This window comes from Vigna unguiculata, chromosome 3 (genome assembly GCF_004118075.2).
Source record: "Vigna unguiculata cultivar IT97K-499-35 chromosome 3, ASM411807v1, whole genome shotgun sequence".
In the NCBI taxonomy this organism is placed as follows: domain Eukaryota; kingdom Viridiplantae; phylum Streptophyta; class Magnoliopsida; order Fabales; family Fabaceae; genus Vigna; species Vigna unguiculata.
The window spans coordinates 46,746,132-46,765,377 of record NC_040281.1 but is presented as its reverse complement, the minus strand read 5'-3'; the positions used below and the strand labels follow the sequence as shown (position 1 = coordinate 46,765,377).

At 38.0% G+C, this 19,246-nt stretch overlaps 1 protein-coding gene across 1 annotated transcript; it reads right to left on the bottom strand.

The window, feature by feature from the left end:
* Nucleotides 1-12,392: 12,392 nt before the first annotated feature.
* Nucleotides 12,393-15,611, bottom strand: LOC114175492. Its single transcript, XM_028060248.1, has one exon. It carries the CDS (start codon nt 15,609-15,611, stop codon nt 12,393-12,395), a length of 3,219 nt encoding a protein of 1,072 aa, XP_027916049.1.
* Between the last annotated feature and the right edge of the window lie 3,635 nt (nt 15,612-19,246).

The following is a 19,246-nucleotide window of genomic DNA, read 5'->3' as shown; positions in this document are numbered from 1 at the left end:
TGAAACTTGTTCCATTCACTAGATTTGTTTGTTAACCTCATTGTCTGGAACCATGCATGTCAAAAAACGGTGGAAAGAAAAGAAATGTTAGAAAAGAGAGAGTTGGGCATTTAGTAAAATAAGTATTATAACTCTCAAATCTCAAGTAGCTAACAAGATTATGTTTAGTGACAGTTCTCTTAAATCATCATATTGCATTATTCTCAAATCAATAAAAGAAATAACTCTCATTACATTTACATTCTTGTCACCGCTTCATTTATTATAACAAATAAATTATAATTTTCATTATAAATCTTCATTAAATGAACTTTTGCACTAAGAATCATATCTAAAATACTCATATTTTGTAGTATTCACAACACTCTTTGATTCTCATTTAGATGCAAAAAGATCACATTTTCTTTTTACCATATTCAAATAAACTTTAACTACTTTTACATATAAACAAAGTAATATTTATTTTGTTCTTGCATTGTTTGATAAAAATTCTATTTGTATTTGGTCAAGTTTTATTTTGTTCAAAACCCTTAAATGATTATTTAAGAAAATTTAATTTCCAAAAATAAAAAATGATACTAAGAATTTGTGAAAATAAAATCCACAATATTTTTATTGTTTTGCATAGTGGTGACTCCAAAAGTCCCCTCTAGCATTAGATGGGTGGACAGTGTAAATAACTCTTTGCTGGTGGATCACAAGATAGACATCGACACAAAAAGAAACTATTAAACTAACCTCTGTGTCTGTGGGTCCACCCTCCACCTCCTCTCTCCCTCCCGTCACACTCATAATCTTCCTCCATTCACTATTTTAAAAGACCAAAACATTTATTTATTTTTTAAAAAATCAAAACTATAAAATTAGAGTCTATATGCCACATTTAAACAAGTTAAGATAATAGCAGAAAGAAACAATAATCTTAGGACACTTTTCATTACTTTGTGAATGTTTAATTGTGTGGATGCAAATGTTGGGACCTACCCTCATAATATTCCATGAAAACTAACCTTTTCATATGTCATTTCAATTAAGTTTGTGATGGCTTGTTAAGATAATTGTTTTGCAAGTAAAGCAGAAAAGAAGTGAGTATTGAGCATTGAGAAGCACATGCAAAAGAATGCATCCCTAGGGTTACCGCTACACTTCCACTTTCTATTTCATACTCATCTCATCCCCAAAACCTCCGTACCATCACATCATCATCTTCATCAATGCATCAATCATCACAAATCATGTCTCATAAATATCCTAATAACACATTTTTTCTATTTTAAAATTAAACTTCTTAAATGTATAAAAACATGTATTTACCTCTTAAACTAAGAAATAAAATTGGTTATAAACTTTAAAAATAATGACTAGTCATTTTATCTTTATAATAATGTTAACTTTTTAAATTTGTTAAATGATATTTTAGTTGACTTTTTGTATTTTAATTGACTTTTTGTATTATAAGGTATCAAATCATGTAAATAATTTAATTGTCATCTTGAAATGTATTTAAAATATAAAAAAAAGTTTGACACAGTCATATTAGAGAACTTTATCTATTTATATTTTTAAAATTTGGAGATTAAATTATATTAAAATTTTATATTGATTAATTCAAATTTTATGTTAAAGTTTACAGACTAATAATATACTTGACCATTTATAAAATCATTACAATGAGTTTATTTTCTTTTAAAAATTATTTTTCAAAAAGGAAAATAAAAAATTATCAGAAAACATATTATTACCAATCTTACATTTATGTCTTAGCTAACAATCTTACGTTTATCAATTTTTCATAAAACTCGCACTTGAATTTTATTTTCATATATTTTAAAAAAATTATTTATTTTAATAATGAAAAGCAGTTATACTAATTTCGTAAAAACAATCTCAATTGATAAATAATATTTTATTTTAATATATAATTTATGGTAGACTTTTTTAAGGTCCATTAATTTTGGCTTATTACTTTCTGCCCTAAAGGAAAGGGCTGTCCCTTGTGTTTGGGCCTAGAGTTGGCCCAACTGATAAACTTGCTTCAGTTACCCTAATGTCTCCATTTTCCTTGCATTCACAGAACCCTCAGTCGTTTCCCTAACTAGTACGCTAGAGCTCTGCTAGGGTTTGTTCCCGTCTCGAACCAGTCCGTCCCAAGAGCTCAAGTAGCGATTTCTACTCCACATAAGTGACTATAAACCTACTGTACTTACTTCTAAAGCTTTACATTCGTTTTTCCACCGATTAAAGTTCGAAAATAATCGTGTCCTCCGCTGTTCCGCCAGTTCTGCAAGTCCGTCTTTCAAGTTGTTGTGCTTCGAGGTCCCGTGTCGAAGTTTTGTTAGCCCTTTTCCAAGTACGGGAAGTTAGGGTTTCTAGTTCCAGTCGTTTTGGTCTGTGTTGAGTTGGTTGCTGATTGTATGGTTTAGTCCTTCGATTTGATGCGTGAGAATACTTTGTATGTTTGGTTGGTTTGAAAAACATGGCTGCTGCAGGTGAAACAGTGGCGAGACCTGTTAATCTCGCCTAAGCGAGCCAGTCTCGCCTAGGCGAGACAAACGGGGGTTCGCCCAAACCAGTTTGCGCGAGAGGTCGCCCAGGCGACCCGCTCAAATTTTTGAGCGAGCAAGCATCTCGCCCAGGCGAGAGGGGTCTCGCCTAAGCGAGATCCCGCATTGTTTCCTGATGCTCTTTTCGAGCCCTCGCCTAGGCGAAGGGAACTCGCCTGAGCGAGACCCTTCAGCCTGAGCGAGGGATTGGGCGAGACAGTGTGGTGTTGGGTTGTGTATTTACTCACTTATGATTGGAATTGTTTGGGTATGACTGCCATGATGAGATGCATGTACATATGTATGGATATATGCCTAATGGTTTGCTATATATGCGTGACATGATTCATAAATGATGAATGATGGGTGTTGGGGGAACTTGGCATGTGAAATGAATGTGTGGTTTGGAACTAAAGGAACATGGTATTGATATGAGATGAGGCCCTAGACTCATGGGGTGGTGATGATCAAAGGTATGGATTCGAAATGTGATACGTATGAGGAATTAATCTCAGGGGTTGGTATGAAATTGTAAATATGATTTAATGTTCTTTTATTTCTGATTTATGAATGTTGGTCTATGTCAGCGTGTAAATTCCTTGGGGTCTCTACATGAGACCTTCGGGGTTGCGCTTCAGTGGTCGGGACGTAATCCCATGGCCCTGGTAGTGGGTGCCCATGGTGGTGCAGGATTCAAGTTAAGGTTGCATCCTGACACTCTAAGAAGCCAGTTAGACTCACCTAGAGCGAACTGACTCCTGTGGTGAAAGTAGCAGGAGGCCTGAAATTCACTAAGGGCTAACCTTGTGGTGAGGGAAAATTGATCAATCGTAACACTTGTAACACATAGCTCGGGGGTGAGCAGCTCGGAGGTGAGTAGAGGTATCCACCACAAGTGCAAGCATCCGCTGAATCCGACCAGGTTATACGTATCCAGATGAGTCGAGTCGAGTCGTAGTGTATTGAATGAAGAGTCATGACATGCTTGGTTGTTGTATGGGTATGGGATGGTGAAAATATAATTGACTGTATGATGAATATGTTATTAGCTCTAGCTTACTTGTGTTTTGTTGTATGGTTGTATTGTATGTGGCTGTTCTCTTGCGATGATCATCAATTTAATTGATGGGAGCAGATGGGCGAGGTTCCCGCGGTCAACAAAGAAATGACGATTCCGCTGCTTAGCCATCGGGGCTGGATTTTATATTTCTTTCCTTCATGTTTTTCGTTAGAGCTACGACCCATGTATTGTTACGCCTTGCTACCCTTTTCTCTTTTGTCAGACTTTTATTTGGTGTTCCCTTGGCATCGTGGTGTGCCCGGTTTGTAGGAGTTGTGTTAAAGACCTCAAGACTACGCTACATTGTTATCTCTGAGTGATGTTTCCTTTAATTTTGCGCTTTAAATTAAATGGGACATTACACTTTTTAGGTTGTTAATTATGCATGCTTTATTTACATAGAAGTTTCATCCTTGATTAGAGTAATTAATCTAGCTACTTGTGAATACTGTTGTTCTACCTCTCTAACCATATACTAACTAACCAGGGTGGAATCAAGATAATTTAATTTGGTAACTAACTTCGTTAAAATAGTTGTTGCATTGGAAAGGTTAAGTTTTCAAACCCATCTTATTAGCTATTGTACTCTTCCAAGTCCAATCATGAAAATTAATTAATTATCTATTTGACTTTTTATAATTGTCTTTTAAATAAAGAACACTAATTAAAAAGTTGCTTCACTATGTTTTTGTTTTTAAAATTCAGGATAAAAATTTATTTTAAGTTTTCCATTTTTTATTTTTTTAATCCTTTAAAACCTAACAAAAATGACTATACTAAAACTCTATTTTACTAAATTTAAAAGATTAAAATAATCTCTTATTAATTTAAAAAATTAACTAGAAACTTTTCTAAGAACTAAAAACACAATTGAATGAATAAATAAAGCAACAAGTCATTACTCTCTCAACCACTATATTATTCGGCACTAAATAGAAAAAGTGCCACGGAATACATCTTATCTTATACTATTTTGTCTTATTCATTTATGATTTTTCTTTTATTTTCATTATGTTTTAAGTCAATTCACCACCCAATTTATGACAACATTAAGTTGATGTTACAACCACCATAAAATAAAATGACGCTCATCCACCACATTAATATCAAAGTACTGAAATATACATGAATAAATTGATTTGAAAATGCCGTTAATCAAATTTTCCATCGTTATCTTGAATTCTGTTCTTTGTTTTATATTTTATTAACTCAATTTTTTTCTTTTCCATCTTGCTCAACCAATAAGCCAAACCGAACTCTTCCATCGTTTTTCGGGGGTAAGCGTAGAAAAAAAAACGATCGAAGTTTTCGCAAATTGGACTCTGGAAATTTGAAAATAAGTAGAGATTTAAAGATACCAACTTACCAAGTTTATCAATTCGCATGCACAAGCTTGTTTTTAATTTAAAGTAATCATGAAATTGAACATTCATTAGTCTTTAAACATAAGAGATCTACGCCATAAATTTATGCAAACAAGAAGTTAAGAATAAGCAGAAAAGAAGAAAGCACAAAAATGAAAGCCTAAACAAGAGAAATATTGTTTTGATTGAAAGCTCAAAAGTTAGTGAGAATTGAGTTGAGAAGGAAAAAGAAGAGAGTTTGGGTTTAGAAAAATATAAGGCAAAGAAAGAAGAAAAGATGGAAGCATGGAATTGCTTGAAGAAAGAAGAGAAAACATATGTTTGTTTCCATTGCAAGGAACTAAAAGCCCCCTCCCACTTCTCGTACATGGCTATCTATATATATATATATAATAGGACAAAGTTATAGAAAAATATTATATTGATTTGTTTTTTTTAAGGATTATTTCTTCTACCAACATCACCAAACTCATGTTTTGCCTCAAGTTTGATCATAAATTTTGATTAAGAAAAACTTTGTTTAAATCTTTATTATGATTGTTTTCGGCTAATAATCTAAGTTAGAAAAATATTTTAATTAACAGTGATAAAAAAAGTCAATAAAAATATAATTTATTTTGAACGGGAGAAAACAAATATAGAAAGTACTTAAAACTTGCTCTTGTAATATTGGAACAAAAAAGAGGAAATTATTACAAGGTAAGTAGTATGATGATGATGATTTTAGCTCATAATTAATCAAATTAATAAAATAATTTAAATAATTACTCTAAGATCAGTAAATTCCAGTAAAGATTAACTAAATATCTTTGATTTACTGTGAAAGTTCAACAAGAGACATTTTAGCCGAAATAAATTATGTGAAACTAGTGAAAACATATTACTTCAACATTTGTATCTACACATATTTATTATATTAAAATAACATTTTTTAATATATATATATATATATATATAATAAATAATTTATAAAAATATGAGTTAAAAGTTTATATGGTTATTTTTTTAATGTAATTATTTTTGTGGAGGGATTATACTGTTATCTTTTAATAAAAAAGTTGTATAGCTATGTTTTTTTTTATCAAATAGTGAAATTCTTTTAATTTAATTAAATTAAAAATGACAAAAAAACAGATATAAAAATTGTATTTGTTTATACAAAGTGAATTCAGGGTATACTATTAAAGAAAAAAGACTTGGGATAAAAGTAACTAAATTATATTTCATATAAATAATCATAATAATCTTTTTATTATAAATTGGGTCTGTGCGTGAGTCCAGTCCTAAAGCCCATTGTTAATAAACGTAAAGCAATTTTTAAGAAAACAATTATGGATATAAAAAGAAAATATTATTAAAAAATAATAAAAGTTATATTAAGTAAACGAATTAGTAAAAACTTTGGCATGGTTTTTAGACGTCAGTGTCACACGTGCAAATGGGAGAGGATTAAATACATAACCAGATAAAGATCTGCAACTTGAATTTAATTTAAATTTAACAATTAATTTATAATGAAAATGATTGGAATGTTAAAAAAAGAGAAAAAAAACTTGAGATGAGTGGCAATACTGGATAACATTAATGGTACTTGGCCGCAAGTTATATATTATACCTTTCTTTTAGCATTTAATAAACTAACACATGATTAAAAAATATATGTATATATTTAACGTGACTTATTTCCTATGAAAGATGCTTCTATTTTGGAAACGTGACATTTCTTATCTAACAATGGCGACTAGCCCTCGATTTACAGCATTTCATTTTATACTCTCATCATTCTTCCAAATTATTTAAAAAATTATATTAAAATTTTCCCCTCTTATTAACCATCAAGCAATCAATAAAAATATTAAATCCAAACTTAAATAATGTTTAAATGAAAAATTTTCAATCTAAATACTTTACTTTAAATGGCTAAAAATAAAATTTTGCCTGCTTTGATCATTTAAATGGACTAGGTGATTTATTTTGAGAAATGATAAAATGAACTAATAGTTAGAAGGAAGTGAAAGATGAAATAAGTTGTAAGTTAAACTTTTTTCGCTAACAATTGTCGATTTATTTTTATTATTAATTAATTTATTAATAAATAGTTAAAATAAAAATCTCTTATTGCTGCTTAACTTTATAAATTAGATAATTTATTTAAATTATTACTCATTTATCGTTAACAATGAAATTGATTAACTTACGTAACTAATTGTGTACCTATGTTTTACATAGAAATACGTAAATATAATTTGTATACCGTGTACTATTTTATTCTATTCTATCTTATTGTTTAAAACAGTCTTGAATAAAAATAGAAGTGGTTTGATGAAAAGAGAGACGGTAAGGAACGAAGGAATTTGAGATAAAGCTGTTCCGGTCAGCAAACTCAGTTGGAATTCACTACCAGACCGATTTTTACTTCTTCTAGCTCTCAATTTCTCCGTCCCCCTCCTTAGGCTTCTTTTTGGTCCTTTTATGCGGCTTCTTGTAACCTCCAGTAACCAACTCCGATTCCTCCGGAACTGCTCCTATTTTCTAAACGTTTATCCAGGGAATCAGCCAAGTAACCGCCCAGTCCTTCGATAATCTCTGGATTTTCTCCTCAATTTGGGGAGACTGCATCCTATATCTCAGGGTCATCTCATAGTGGGCCTTTGTTAGGTCTCCAAAGGTGCTGACCTGGTCTACCGCTGAAAGAGCAACGTTTAACTTTGCTCTCCAAGTTCGGTTGTGGCGCTGGACGTTGGGGTCCTATCTAGACGTATCCTCAGTTGACCTAACAGACAGGTCCGAGCTAACTATACCTGTGTTTAACACATCAGCCAAGTCGGAATCCGAGCTGGCTATATCACAATTGAAACAATCAGCCAGATCGGAATCCGAGCTGGTCTCCTCCCAGTACACAACCCTCCGACCCTTCGTCGGGTGTGCCAGGCTAAGGGTCGCATCCTAGACTTTGATTGGACGTTTCTGACAACATTTATTATCCTTTACCTAACCATTACACGTGTTAGCCATCGACTGGGTGGACCTTTTGAATCGTGCGATCCTTTTTTAAACCTGAAAAGTAACCGTTCCCAGGCCTTTTATCTTCTAACATAACCACCTCACGTGCCAGAAGGAAACTCTTCAAGCGGACTCTTGTTCTTGTTCTTCTGTTCGTCAAACCAGTTTCGCGCATTCCTTTCTTCCAGGTATTCCTTCCTTTCTATGCTCCTTTTTCTTCTGTTCATCACCATAGTTTGGTACTTGACGGTTCTGAAGTTGTGCTCAACGAGTGAAGGAATCTTTGAACTGTGTTACACCTCAAGTTTTAGGGATTTGGCTAGGGTTTCTGTTCTCGCAGTCCTTACCCAAAGTCTCGCACAAAACAGAGTTGAGTTTGTTTTTTTCCATTTCGCTACTCTACTTGTTTCAATCTTGGCCTGTTTCCTTTTTCAGATTAGGCCATCTGCTTTTTCTCCTCGCGTTTTAATTTCTGGGCGAAAGTTTTAGGGGTTTTAGGTTTTGAGATGACATCCTACGATTCGCAATATCCTTGGGCTTCTTTGAGTTTGAAAAGGGAATGTACTAGTTTATGTAAGGCAAAGAGGATCAAGGCCTTTAGGGAGAATCATGCATTGTGTAAAGATGACGAGAAAGATGTGGTTGTAGGGGTTTGTGAGTTAGACGAACCTGTATGTAGGGATGGCACTCTCCCGCCTGTCCAAAGATTTACCTTCATTTATGCTACTCTTTTCGAGAGGCTGGGGTTTCGATTACCTTTTAGTGAGTTTGAAAAAGATTTGCTGACCATGCTAAATGTCGCTCCTGCACAACTTCACCCGAACAGCTGGGGTTTTGTCCGAGCTTTCCAAATTCTGTGTGCTGGTCTAGACATCAACCCCACTGCCCCTATGTTCCTTTATTTCTTTGAGTTAAAACAGAGCTCACCTAAACAGTTTTGGGTTTCCCTGAATAACGTCAGTGGTCGTGGTCTCCTCACTCTGTTCCAATCCTCATACAAAGGTGGCAAGGGTGCTTTCCTGAAAATTCTTGCTCCTGAGCATAATACTGCCTTGCTGGAGGGATTTCCCTTGTACTGGACTAGGCTTCCTACTCCGCAAGGTGCTCGTCAGATGGAGGAGCTAACATTGACTGAGAGGGAGAGCTGTGCTAAATTGGAGGGTTTAGAGGTCGTCTTTGATATTCGAAAAATACTAGACCTTGAATATCGCAAAGTAGACTTAAAGTTGTTCATCGGTATATGCCCAACCACGCACTCTAAATTTCAGATTTATCTTTTGAACTCACCACTGATGTTTAACTTGTCTGACTTTATCAGAACGCCAGATGGCTCTGTCACAGAGAGATCTGCTTCGCCGGATTAAGCAGAAAGAGTCGAATAAGGTCGGGGCGAGCTCGAGGACAAAGGACTCTTCTTCAAAAGCCATAGTTTTGGAGAGCGAACAGGAAACCACTCAGAGTGATCCTAAGCTGAAAAGAAAGAGAGTCGAACCTCTGATCTCGGAGGCTTCAGATTCCACGGATAACATTCCGCTCAGTGCTTTGGGCTTTAAGAGGAGTTTTTGGGATGACAAGTTCGCTCACTTGGCGCATGGTCGGGCTAACAACTACTTTCCTGTTGATGATAAATTGCTTTCAGGTCGTCAGCTCTCCTCGGTTCAAGAAGGGCTTCTTCACAATATCCACCAAGTTGAAGCTTCCTCGCTGTTCCTCATGGATCGTCTTGAAGCGTCTGAGCGGAAAGAGTTGAAAGCCGCTTCTGATTTAGCTGCCGCCAATAAAGAGATCGAACAACTCCGACTCGATATGGAAGACTTCGCGAAGATGAAAAAAACTCTCGAGGATACAGAGGCTGAGCTAAGCATTTTGAGAGCTGAGATGGACGAGTTGAAACCCAAGGCTGAGGGTTTATCAGCTCAATGTCAAGTGTTGGAAGGCGAGAAAGAGGAACTTACTGACCAGTTGTGCTCGACCTTGAAGGAAGGGTTCCAACTCGCTTTAGACCAAGTGAAGATACTTCACCCTGATGTAGATATATCTGCAGCTGACATTACTAAAGAGATAGTAGATGGTCAATTGGTCGAGCTTAGTTAGTTTTCTTTTGGGAGATTTGAATTTGAATTTTGTTGTAAGCTTTTTTGGCTTCATACATGAACGATGTGCGCCTTTGGTTTTGTGCTTTTCTCGCGTTTCTAAAAGAAAAAACTCTTAGTGTGATCTTTACATAAGAACTGACTTTTCGTGATATGTTGTCCTTAAACTTAAGGTTCTCAAAAGAGGTTTTTGGATTTTACAATAAGGTTGTATTTGCGCAACTCCTCGATACGCAGTAATGCGGGCTGAGCTAAGACGGTATAACCCTCAGTGTGCGGAAGTCTTTTGTACGTCTAGTTTGTAGCCAGGTCGGACCGGGGTAACCCTCAGCGTGCTGAGGTTTTGTATGTCTAGCTCGTAGCTAGGTCGGACCGGGGTAACCCTCGGCGTGCTGAGGTTTTGTATGTCTAACTCGTAGCTAGGTCGGTCCGAGATAACCCTCAGCGTGCTGAGGTTTTGTATGTCTAGCTCGTAGCTAGGTCGGCCCGAGATAACCCTCAGCATGCTGAGGTTTTGTATGTCTAGCTCGTAGCTAGGTCGGTTCGAGATAACCCTCAGCGTGCCGAGGTTTTGTATGTCTAGCTCGTAGCTAGGTCGGTCCGAGATAACCCTCAGCGTGCTGAGGTTTTGTATGTCTAGCTCGTAGCTAGGTCGGACCGAGGTAAGCAAAAGGAGAGTATTAACAAAGTTTAGGTAATAAGTTTTAACCCCCCACCTCGTTAAAAAACCCTCCGATGTGGTAGGGAAAAAGAGTGTGGGGTTTTAATTAATTAAAAGCATTCTGACAATTTACAAAACGAAACTTGAAAGAATAAGAAAAATGCTAACTAAAATAGAAGCGCAGGTTTGCCGCATTCCATGTCCTGGGAATGGTGGCTCCATCCAACGTTCCTACCCTGTATGCTCCTCCAGGTAGGACTTCTTTGATTCGAAAAGGTCCGATCCACTTGGGTGATAATTTGTGTTCGACCTCGGTTATGTGTGCCCTTCTTAGGACTAGATCGTTGACTTTGAAATCTCGAGGGATTACTTTGGTTCGATACCTTCGTTCTACGCGTTGTTTTACGGCTTCTCCTGTGATTCTGGCTAGCTCTCGGACTTCTTCTAAGGTGTCCAAATTGGCTCGGACTCCCTGTTCATTTAAGTCTGATGCCAACTCTTTTCTATTTTCTACTGGGTTTCCGATTTCGACTGGTAGTAGTGCATCTGTTCCGTATACCAAGCTGAATGGGGTTTCGTGGGTAGTTGATTGTTGTGTTGTATGGTAGGCCCATAGGATTCTGGGAATCTCCTCGGGCCAAGGTGATTTACTGGCCAAGACCCTTCTTTTAAGAGCTTTGAGTATAACTTTGTTAGCTGCCTCCGCCTGCCCGTTAGTCTGAGGATGCTCTATGGAGGAAAAACATTGGAGTATCCCTAGCTGTTGGCATGTACGCCGTACCTGAGAGTTGGTGAATTGAGTCCCATTGTCGGATATGAGGCGACGTGGAACTCCGAATCGGCATACAAGATTTTTCCATATAAATTTTTCTACCTTAGATGCTGCTATGGTGGCCACTGGTTCTGCTTCTATCCATTTCGTCAGGTATTCTACGGCTACGATGAGGTATTTTAGCTGGCGTTTCGCTAGGGGAAAAGGTCCCAAGATATCTATCCCCCAAGTGTGGAAAGGCCATGGTGGGTGTATGGAGTGCAGTATCTCAGGGGGAGCTCGGTGAATGTCACCCTGTCTTTGGCAGGGATCATAGTGTTTGACGTGTTCTATACAATCTTTTCTCATAGTCGGCCAAAAGTAGCCAGCTTGAAGAATTCTCAATATCAGGGCTCTTCCTCCGATGTGACTACCGCAGATCCCCTCGTGTAACTCGGACATAATTCTTCGAGCTTCCGTGTTCTCTACACACATCAGTATAGGTCTTGAGAACCCGAAACGAAAAAGGTGTCCGTCTACCAGGGTGTAGCGAGATGAGTTTCTCTTCACGCGTTGAGCTTCATCTGAGTTGGCAGGTAGGACGCCGTCGGCTAGGTAGGACCTGATAGGATTTATCCACGACCCGGAGTTGGAGACCCCGCTTAAACTCATTATTTTGAGTTCGCTTGATGAATCTACTCTAGGCGAGGTTAATGTTTCTCGGATCATTGATTTGTGCTGGCCGGGCTTAGTAAAACTGGCGAGCTTGGATAAGAGGTCTGCTCTGCTATTATCTTGTCGAGGAACGTGATCCAAACGAAAGGTTTCGAAAGTTTTCGCCAACAACTTTACGTACTCCAAGTATTTGGCTAATTGCGGATCTTTTGCCGAGAATTCTCTGCTGTATTGACCTGTGACTAGTAGTGAGTCGCTCCGGGCTGGTTATTACTGGCCTTGAACGAAAACCTGAGGGACTGCTCAATCAGCACTCCACCTGGACCCTCGAGGACGACTCCAGCTCCGCTTCCCTTCTGGTTCGATGCGCCGTCGACGGATAGGATCCACTCGGGAGGAGCTGAACTGGTGGGAACTTTGTCCGGGTCTGACGGTGTTGGCAAAGTGAGTTCAGCAAGGAAATCAACCAATGCTTGAGCATTAATTGGTCCTCTCGGCTCGTATGTTATGTCGTATTCTGCCAATTCTATGGCCCATTTCACTAAACGTCCTGTCATGTCAGGTCGTTTAAGGATTTGCTTTACAGGGAGGTCAGTCTTCACCTGAATGCTGAAGCTTTGGAAGTAGTGCCTAAGTTTCCTGGCGGAGGTGATCACAGCCAGGGCCGCTTTCTCCAGAGTTGGGTATCGTTTTTCCGCTCCATGTAGAAATCGACTTACAAAATAGACCGGGTATTGTTTGTCTTCACGGTCTTGTACTAACACCGAACTTATGGCATGCTCGGTCACTGTGATGTATAGCTGCAGACGTCTCCCTTTCTCTGGCCGACTAAGTATTGGTGGTTGGCTCAGATATTCTTTGAGCCGGGTGAGAGAATCTTCGCATTCTGATGTCCACTGGAACCTTTCGTTCTTCTTCAGACATTGGAAGTAGGGATGACCTTTGTCTCCACTCCGGGCAAGGAACCTGGACAGGGCTGCCATCCTCCCTGTTAATTGTTGAACTTCTTTCATGCAGCTCGGACTCCTCATGTCGATGATCGCTTGGCATTTATCTGGGTTAGCTTCGATACCTCGTTCTGTCAACATAAATCCCAAGAACTTTCCTGCCCTAACTCCAAATACGCACTTTTCAGGGTTTAGCTTCAACTGATATTTGTTAATGGTGTCAAAGAGTTCTTGAATGTCGAGGGCGTGGACCTCGTTTCCTGCGGAAGTAACCACCATGTCGTCTACATAGGATTCTACGTTCCGCCCTAATAGAGGTTGTAGTATCCTATCCATCATTCTTTGATAAGTGGCCCCTGCATTTTTAAGACCAAAGGGCATCACTCGGTAGCAAAAATTCGCCTTTACTCCCATGAAAGCGGTTTTGTCTTCGTCTTCCGGATGCATGCGGATTTGGTTGTACCCTGAGTATGCATCCATGAAGCTCAACAAGCCACACCCGGAGACACGGTCTACGAGGACATCTATGTTTGGCAAGGGGTAGGAATCTTTTGGGCATGCCAGGTTCAGGTCGGTGAAGTCGACACACATCCTCCACTTTCCATTAGCCTTCTTTACCATGACTACATTGGTCAGCCAATCCGGGTATTGTATTTCTCTGATATGCTCGGCTTCCTTCAATTTTTTTATCTCCTCTGTCGCAGCTTTTCCTTTTTCATCGTTGAGCCTCCTGCGTCTTTGAACTCGCGGTTTTACCCGTAGGTTGATGTTCAGGCGATGACAAAGAATGTCTGGATTGATCCCAGGCATATCTCGGACCGACCATGCGAACAAGGACATATTCGCTTGTAGGACTCGTCGTATCGCCGTCTCTGTGGTTGAGTCGAGACTGGCTCCGATCCTTATTTTCTTTCCGAGAAGCATTTCTATCTCTTTTAGTTCGCCAATGGGTTGCGGGCCTTGATCGGTTGGTGGACGGGGGTCCAGCTCGGAATCCGACCTGTTTGTGGTCCGGGAGATCTGAGCTAGACTGTACGCATCGCGTCGAGTTCGTAAGCTTTTTTCATAGCACTTTCGTGCTACCTCTTGGTCGACTTTCATCGTGACTATCTTTCCCTCAGCTGGGAATTTCATCTTCAAGTGTGTCGTAGATACGACTGTGCCGAGTTTGTTGAGGGAGGGTCTCCCCAGCAGCATATTATAGGACGAAAGGGCATTGACCACAATGTACTTGATTACTATGGTTTTGGCTGCGTGTTCGTCAGAGAAAGTCGTCCTTAAGTCGACGTATCCGCGGACCTCCACTTGTTCACTTGAAAAACCGACTAGGACCCCGTCGAAAGGCAAAAGTTGATCTCTGGGAATCTGAAGGCCAACGAATGTATCCCAGAACATAACATCCGCCGAGCTACCCTGGTCTATCAACACACGATGTACGTTTCGGCCCATCATGATTACGGAGAGTACTACGGGGTCGTCTTCATGAGGAACTATATCCTTGGTGTCGTCTGCTGAAAAAGTGATATTGGGTGTGGGCACTGAAAACCCTGAGACTGATGTCGACATGACGGTCTGTGCGTATCGCTTCCGGGCAGACTTAGTCGGTCCGCCCCCTGCAAAGCCGCCTGCTATAGTGTTGAAATCCCCAAACACTGGGATTTCGTGAGGACCGGCGGTAGTTTTGGTAGATGACTCGGCAAGCTTCGTCTTCATGTTATCACCTTTGACGTATTTGTTTACAAGGCCTCTCCGAGCCAGGCTTGCTAACTGCCCTATCAGAGGGAAACAGTCCTCTGTGTCATGACCATGGGTTCTGTGAAACTCACACCAAGTCGAGGTCTCCTTCCCGAGGAGCCGGCCGGTTTCTAATGGGAAACGCAGGTATTTGCTTACTTCTTCGTCTTGCAGGATGCGAGCTTTGGATTCAGAAAAAGGAGGGCATGAAGGTTTAACAGCCCTTTTATCTGGGTTGTGACGCGGGTTGTAGGGAGTGAACTTGCGATTGGATTTTTTGTAGGGGGAAGAGGTCTCCATCACTTGGCGTCGGACATCCCTACCTTTGTGCTCGGGCGGAGGTCGCCTCTCCTCCAGCCTTTTCCTCTGCATTGCCTCTTCTGTTTCAATGTAGACGGTGGCCCGGCCCCTTATTTCTGCTAGTGTTGCGGCGGGTGTCCGGATGAGAGATTCACTAAAAGAGTTAGCTCGCAACCCTTTCACGAATGCTCCGACCAACATTTCTTCGCTAGGGTTTGTGAGTCCCATACTGATGTCGCAGAACCTATTAAGAAATTGCTTCAAAGTTTCTTCCTGACGTTGCTTGATATCGAACATATCTGCTATTTGTAGCTGTTTGGGGCGATTTACTGCGAATCTGTCCATAAACAGGCGTGCGAAATCGTTGAAGGAAGTGATGGTGGCGTGGGGGATCTTGCCAAACCATTTTAACGCCGTGCTTGACAGAGTGCCTACAAACATTTTGCACCGCACCGCGTCGTTTCCTCCTGATATTAGCATTTGTGCTCAGAAGGCTTTCAAGTGTGCCTCTGGGTCGCCTTCACCAGTGAAAGGTGGCATCTTTGGGATGATGAAATGGGGGGGAATGATTTCTTCTACAATCGCTCTGGCCAATGGGTGATTGTCGTCTTGGTCGGCCGTTCCTCTCCCAAGGAAGTTGGTGTCTTGGAAGTGGCTACGTTCCCTCATCCAAGTACGTAGTTCGTCATTACTTTTTCGCAGTAGTTCTTGCTGACGTATGGACTCCTCCAGTCTTTGCCTAGCTTCTTCTGATTCCCTTTGTAGTTTCTCTTGCTCGACTTGCATCTCCAATCGTCTCTGCTCATGGTCGGCCAGCCACTGAGCTCGTTCTCTTTCTGCTTCTTGCCGAACCGTTTCGTTCTCTTGTCGCAAGATTTCAATTTGCCGCAGGACCTGTTCTAATGAGGCCTGATCGTTGTTGCCGCTTTCCGCTGCTGTGATCGCCATATTTTACTTTTACTCTACTACTATTGGTGGTGCCGGTTTCAAGTTTTACCGGGCCCCCACGGTGGGCGCCAATGTTCCGGTTAGCAAACTCAGTTGGAATTCACTACCAGACCGATTTTTACTTCTTCTAGCTCTCAATTTCTCTGTCCCCCTCCTTAGGCTTCCTTTTGGTCCTTTTATGCGGCTTCTTGTAACCTCCAGTAACCAACCCCGATTCCTCCGGAACTGCTCATATTTTCTAAACGTTTATCCAGGGAATCAGCCAAGTAACCGCCCAGTCCCTCGATAATCTCTGGATTTTCTCCTCAATTTGGGGAGACTGCATCCTATATCTCAGGGTCATCTCATAGTGGGCCTTTGTTAGGTCTCCAAAGGTGTTGACCTGGTCTACCGCTGAAAGAGCAACGTTTAACTTTGCTCTCCGAGTTCGGTTGTGGCGCTGGACGTTGGGGTCCTATCTAGACGTATCCTCAGTTGACCTAACAGACAGGTCCGAGCTAACTATACCTGTGTTTAACACATCAGCCAAGTCGGAATCCGAGCTGGCTATATCACAATTGAAACAATCAGCCAGATCGGAATCCGAGCTGGTCTCCTCCCAGTACAAAAGCTAACAAATAATGTTATAAATTTAATAAATTTAAAAAATATTTGAATAGATAAAAATGCAAAATTTATTATTATTATTATATTTATATTATTATTGGTATTGTTTTTGTTTATTATTATTATTGTTATTATTTAACTTATTATCTTTTATTTTATTTTAATCAATTAAATTTATTTTTAATAATTATGAAATTACTTTTTTATACATGTTAAATAAAAAATTTCATACTTGTCATCAACGACATCATTAATAGAAGGTAGATGATTACGATGTAAAATTGAACCACGCAAACTTTAAAAATCACTTTGCAAAGCCATAAAAAATTGAACTAAACATTATGATTCTTACGAGTAATCTATGGTGCAAAAGCACTGAATTTTGCTAGCTCACGACAAAACAAAAGTCCTAAATGCTCATGTCATTTTGCGTCAGTGCAAAATATTTGTGTCAAGTTTATACTTTTTGGCAAGATTAGATTGTGTATACAATCGAGATAAGTGATCTCATACCTCCTTTACAATATCATATTTAGTCAATTGAATGTTAATCAAGTGACAAAAATGTTGACCCAAGTAATAATTTTAGAGTTATCAACTTCTAATACCTCTAAAATAGTAGCATAATCACCGGCTTGGTTTCAATCGATTTTCCCTCAACACCTGAAACATAACACCACATAGACCTTTCACGAATAAAATTTTTCATAACATAACTCTAGCAGGAATAATTTTTACCATCCAATTGCATATTAATAGACTAAAGAGAATCATCTTTACAATGTTAACCACATAGCAGAAGGAACAAACAAAACAAAATATAAACCCAATATTAAAAGATTGCAAATACCTTAAAATGACATAAAGAATATGGTGCAGAACTTCAAAAAATGTCTGAAAGCAGAAAATAAAATTGCAATAAGATGAAACCTCAAAAATTGCAAAAAAGGCTTAGAGCATGAAGCTTATGGCTTAGGGTTTGGAGTTTAAGAAAGAGGAACTTACTGCAAGAATTTATTCTCAATCATATATAAATTCAGAAGGAGGCTTAGGACTTAGGTTAGGAAAGAGGAACTACTCCGACAATCATTTCTCAATCCTAGATCATTTCTCAATCATATATGAAGAAGGAGAATAAAATTATGTAATATTGACTCTATATATAAAATATTACAAGATGTGTGATATATATACACACAAAAATAACCTTAAAAGTAAAAAATTAATGAACCTAAAAGATGAGTTTATGCTAACAATTACACGTGTAAACTTTATATAACTATTAATCACATATTTATTGTCTTTTAACTGTAAATTTGGTCCCAAGATTTATAATATGGAGAATGTTAACCGATGCCCTCAAGGCACTGGTTAAGAAACAATTAATGTGCATTGGTATTATCATTTCTACATAGAAAGCTGAAATAATTAAGTACAGTAATTAAAATAATATAAATGTACATAACAAATTTTATAAAGACAAAAATATCCTTTTAGATTTTTAGACAATAACTTTATGATACAAAATAAAGACTTTAGAATTTTTAAAATCTCTACTAAAAAGCAAAAAAAAAAAATCAATAAAATATCAAATTAACACTTTAATTATTTTCTTTTTGTACAAATTTTAGATGTTCAAACACTACTTTTTTTGTTGGTTTTTACTTTCTTATGTTGTTTTTTTTTGTAAAATTTTCCGATGTTTAACACTATTCTTTTTGTTGGTTTTTCTGTTAATTTTAAATTTCTTATGTTTAATTATATTTAATTTTTAGCAACATTAAAATATAGTTATTTTATTATTTAATTGGTTTTTAAATTTTATTTGTGAACATTAAAAAAATATTAAACACATTTGTATAATATTTATGGGTATTTTTGTCCTTTAAATAAAATAAATGTGCATTAATTATTATTAGATCAGATTTTATTTAATACCACACTTATCTATGTACTTTTGTAGGATCCAATGTATATTAATTATCCTTAACCAATGCCGAATAGTGGTTAACAAGACCCTTATAATATTATCATAGTGATTGTTCAACTAACTTCTATAATAAGAGATAGGGATCATTTAATAATTAAAAAAAAGTATTATAATAATGAATAATATTTTTGTTTTTTATATTATTCACTAGTAAAACTTAGAAATATATTTATTTATTATTATCTATTAATTAACCATAAAAGAGAAAAAACACAGTAAAATTTAGCTATTACGAAACAATCAATCGAAGTTTATAATTTTTTAAATAATCGATACCAACGAATTATAAAAGTACTATGTTGAAAATATAAAATTTTCGGAGATAGAACCTCTAATAGAGATGGCAAATAAACTCATATCCGTGGGTATTTTTCGAACCCGTCCCCGTTTTGACGGGGAATCCCCGCATTGACTAAGTATGGGTATGGGTGTGGGGAATCCCCGACTTTTTCAGTTGGGGATGGGTATGGGGATGTATATATACCCGCCATAATACCCGTCCCCGACTTATTAAGATATTCACAATTAATCAAGTAACCCTATATATATATATATTTTATTTCTTTTAATT

Bases quoted from the DNA above. Each gene is read 5' to 3' on its own strand.
- LOC114175492 (XM_028060248.1), bottom strand. From the start codon at position 15,611: ATGCTAATATCAGGAGGAAACGACGCGGTGCGGTGCAAAATGTTTGTA.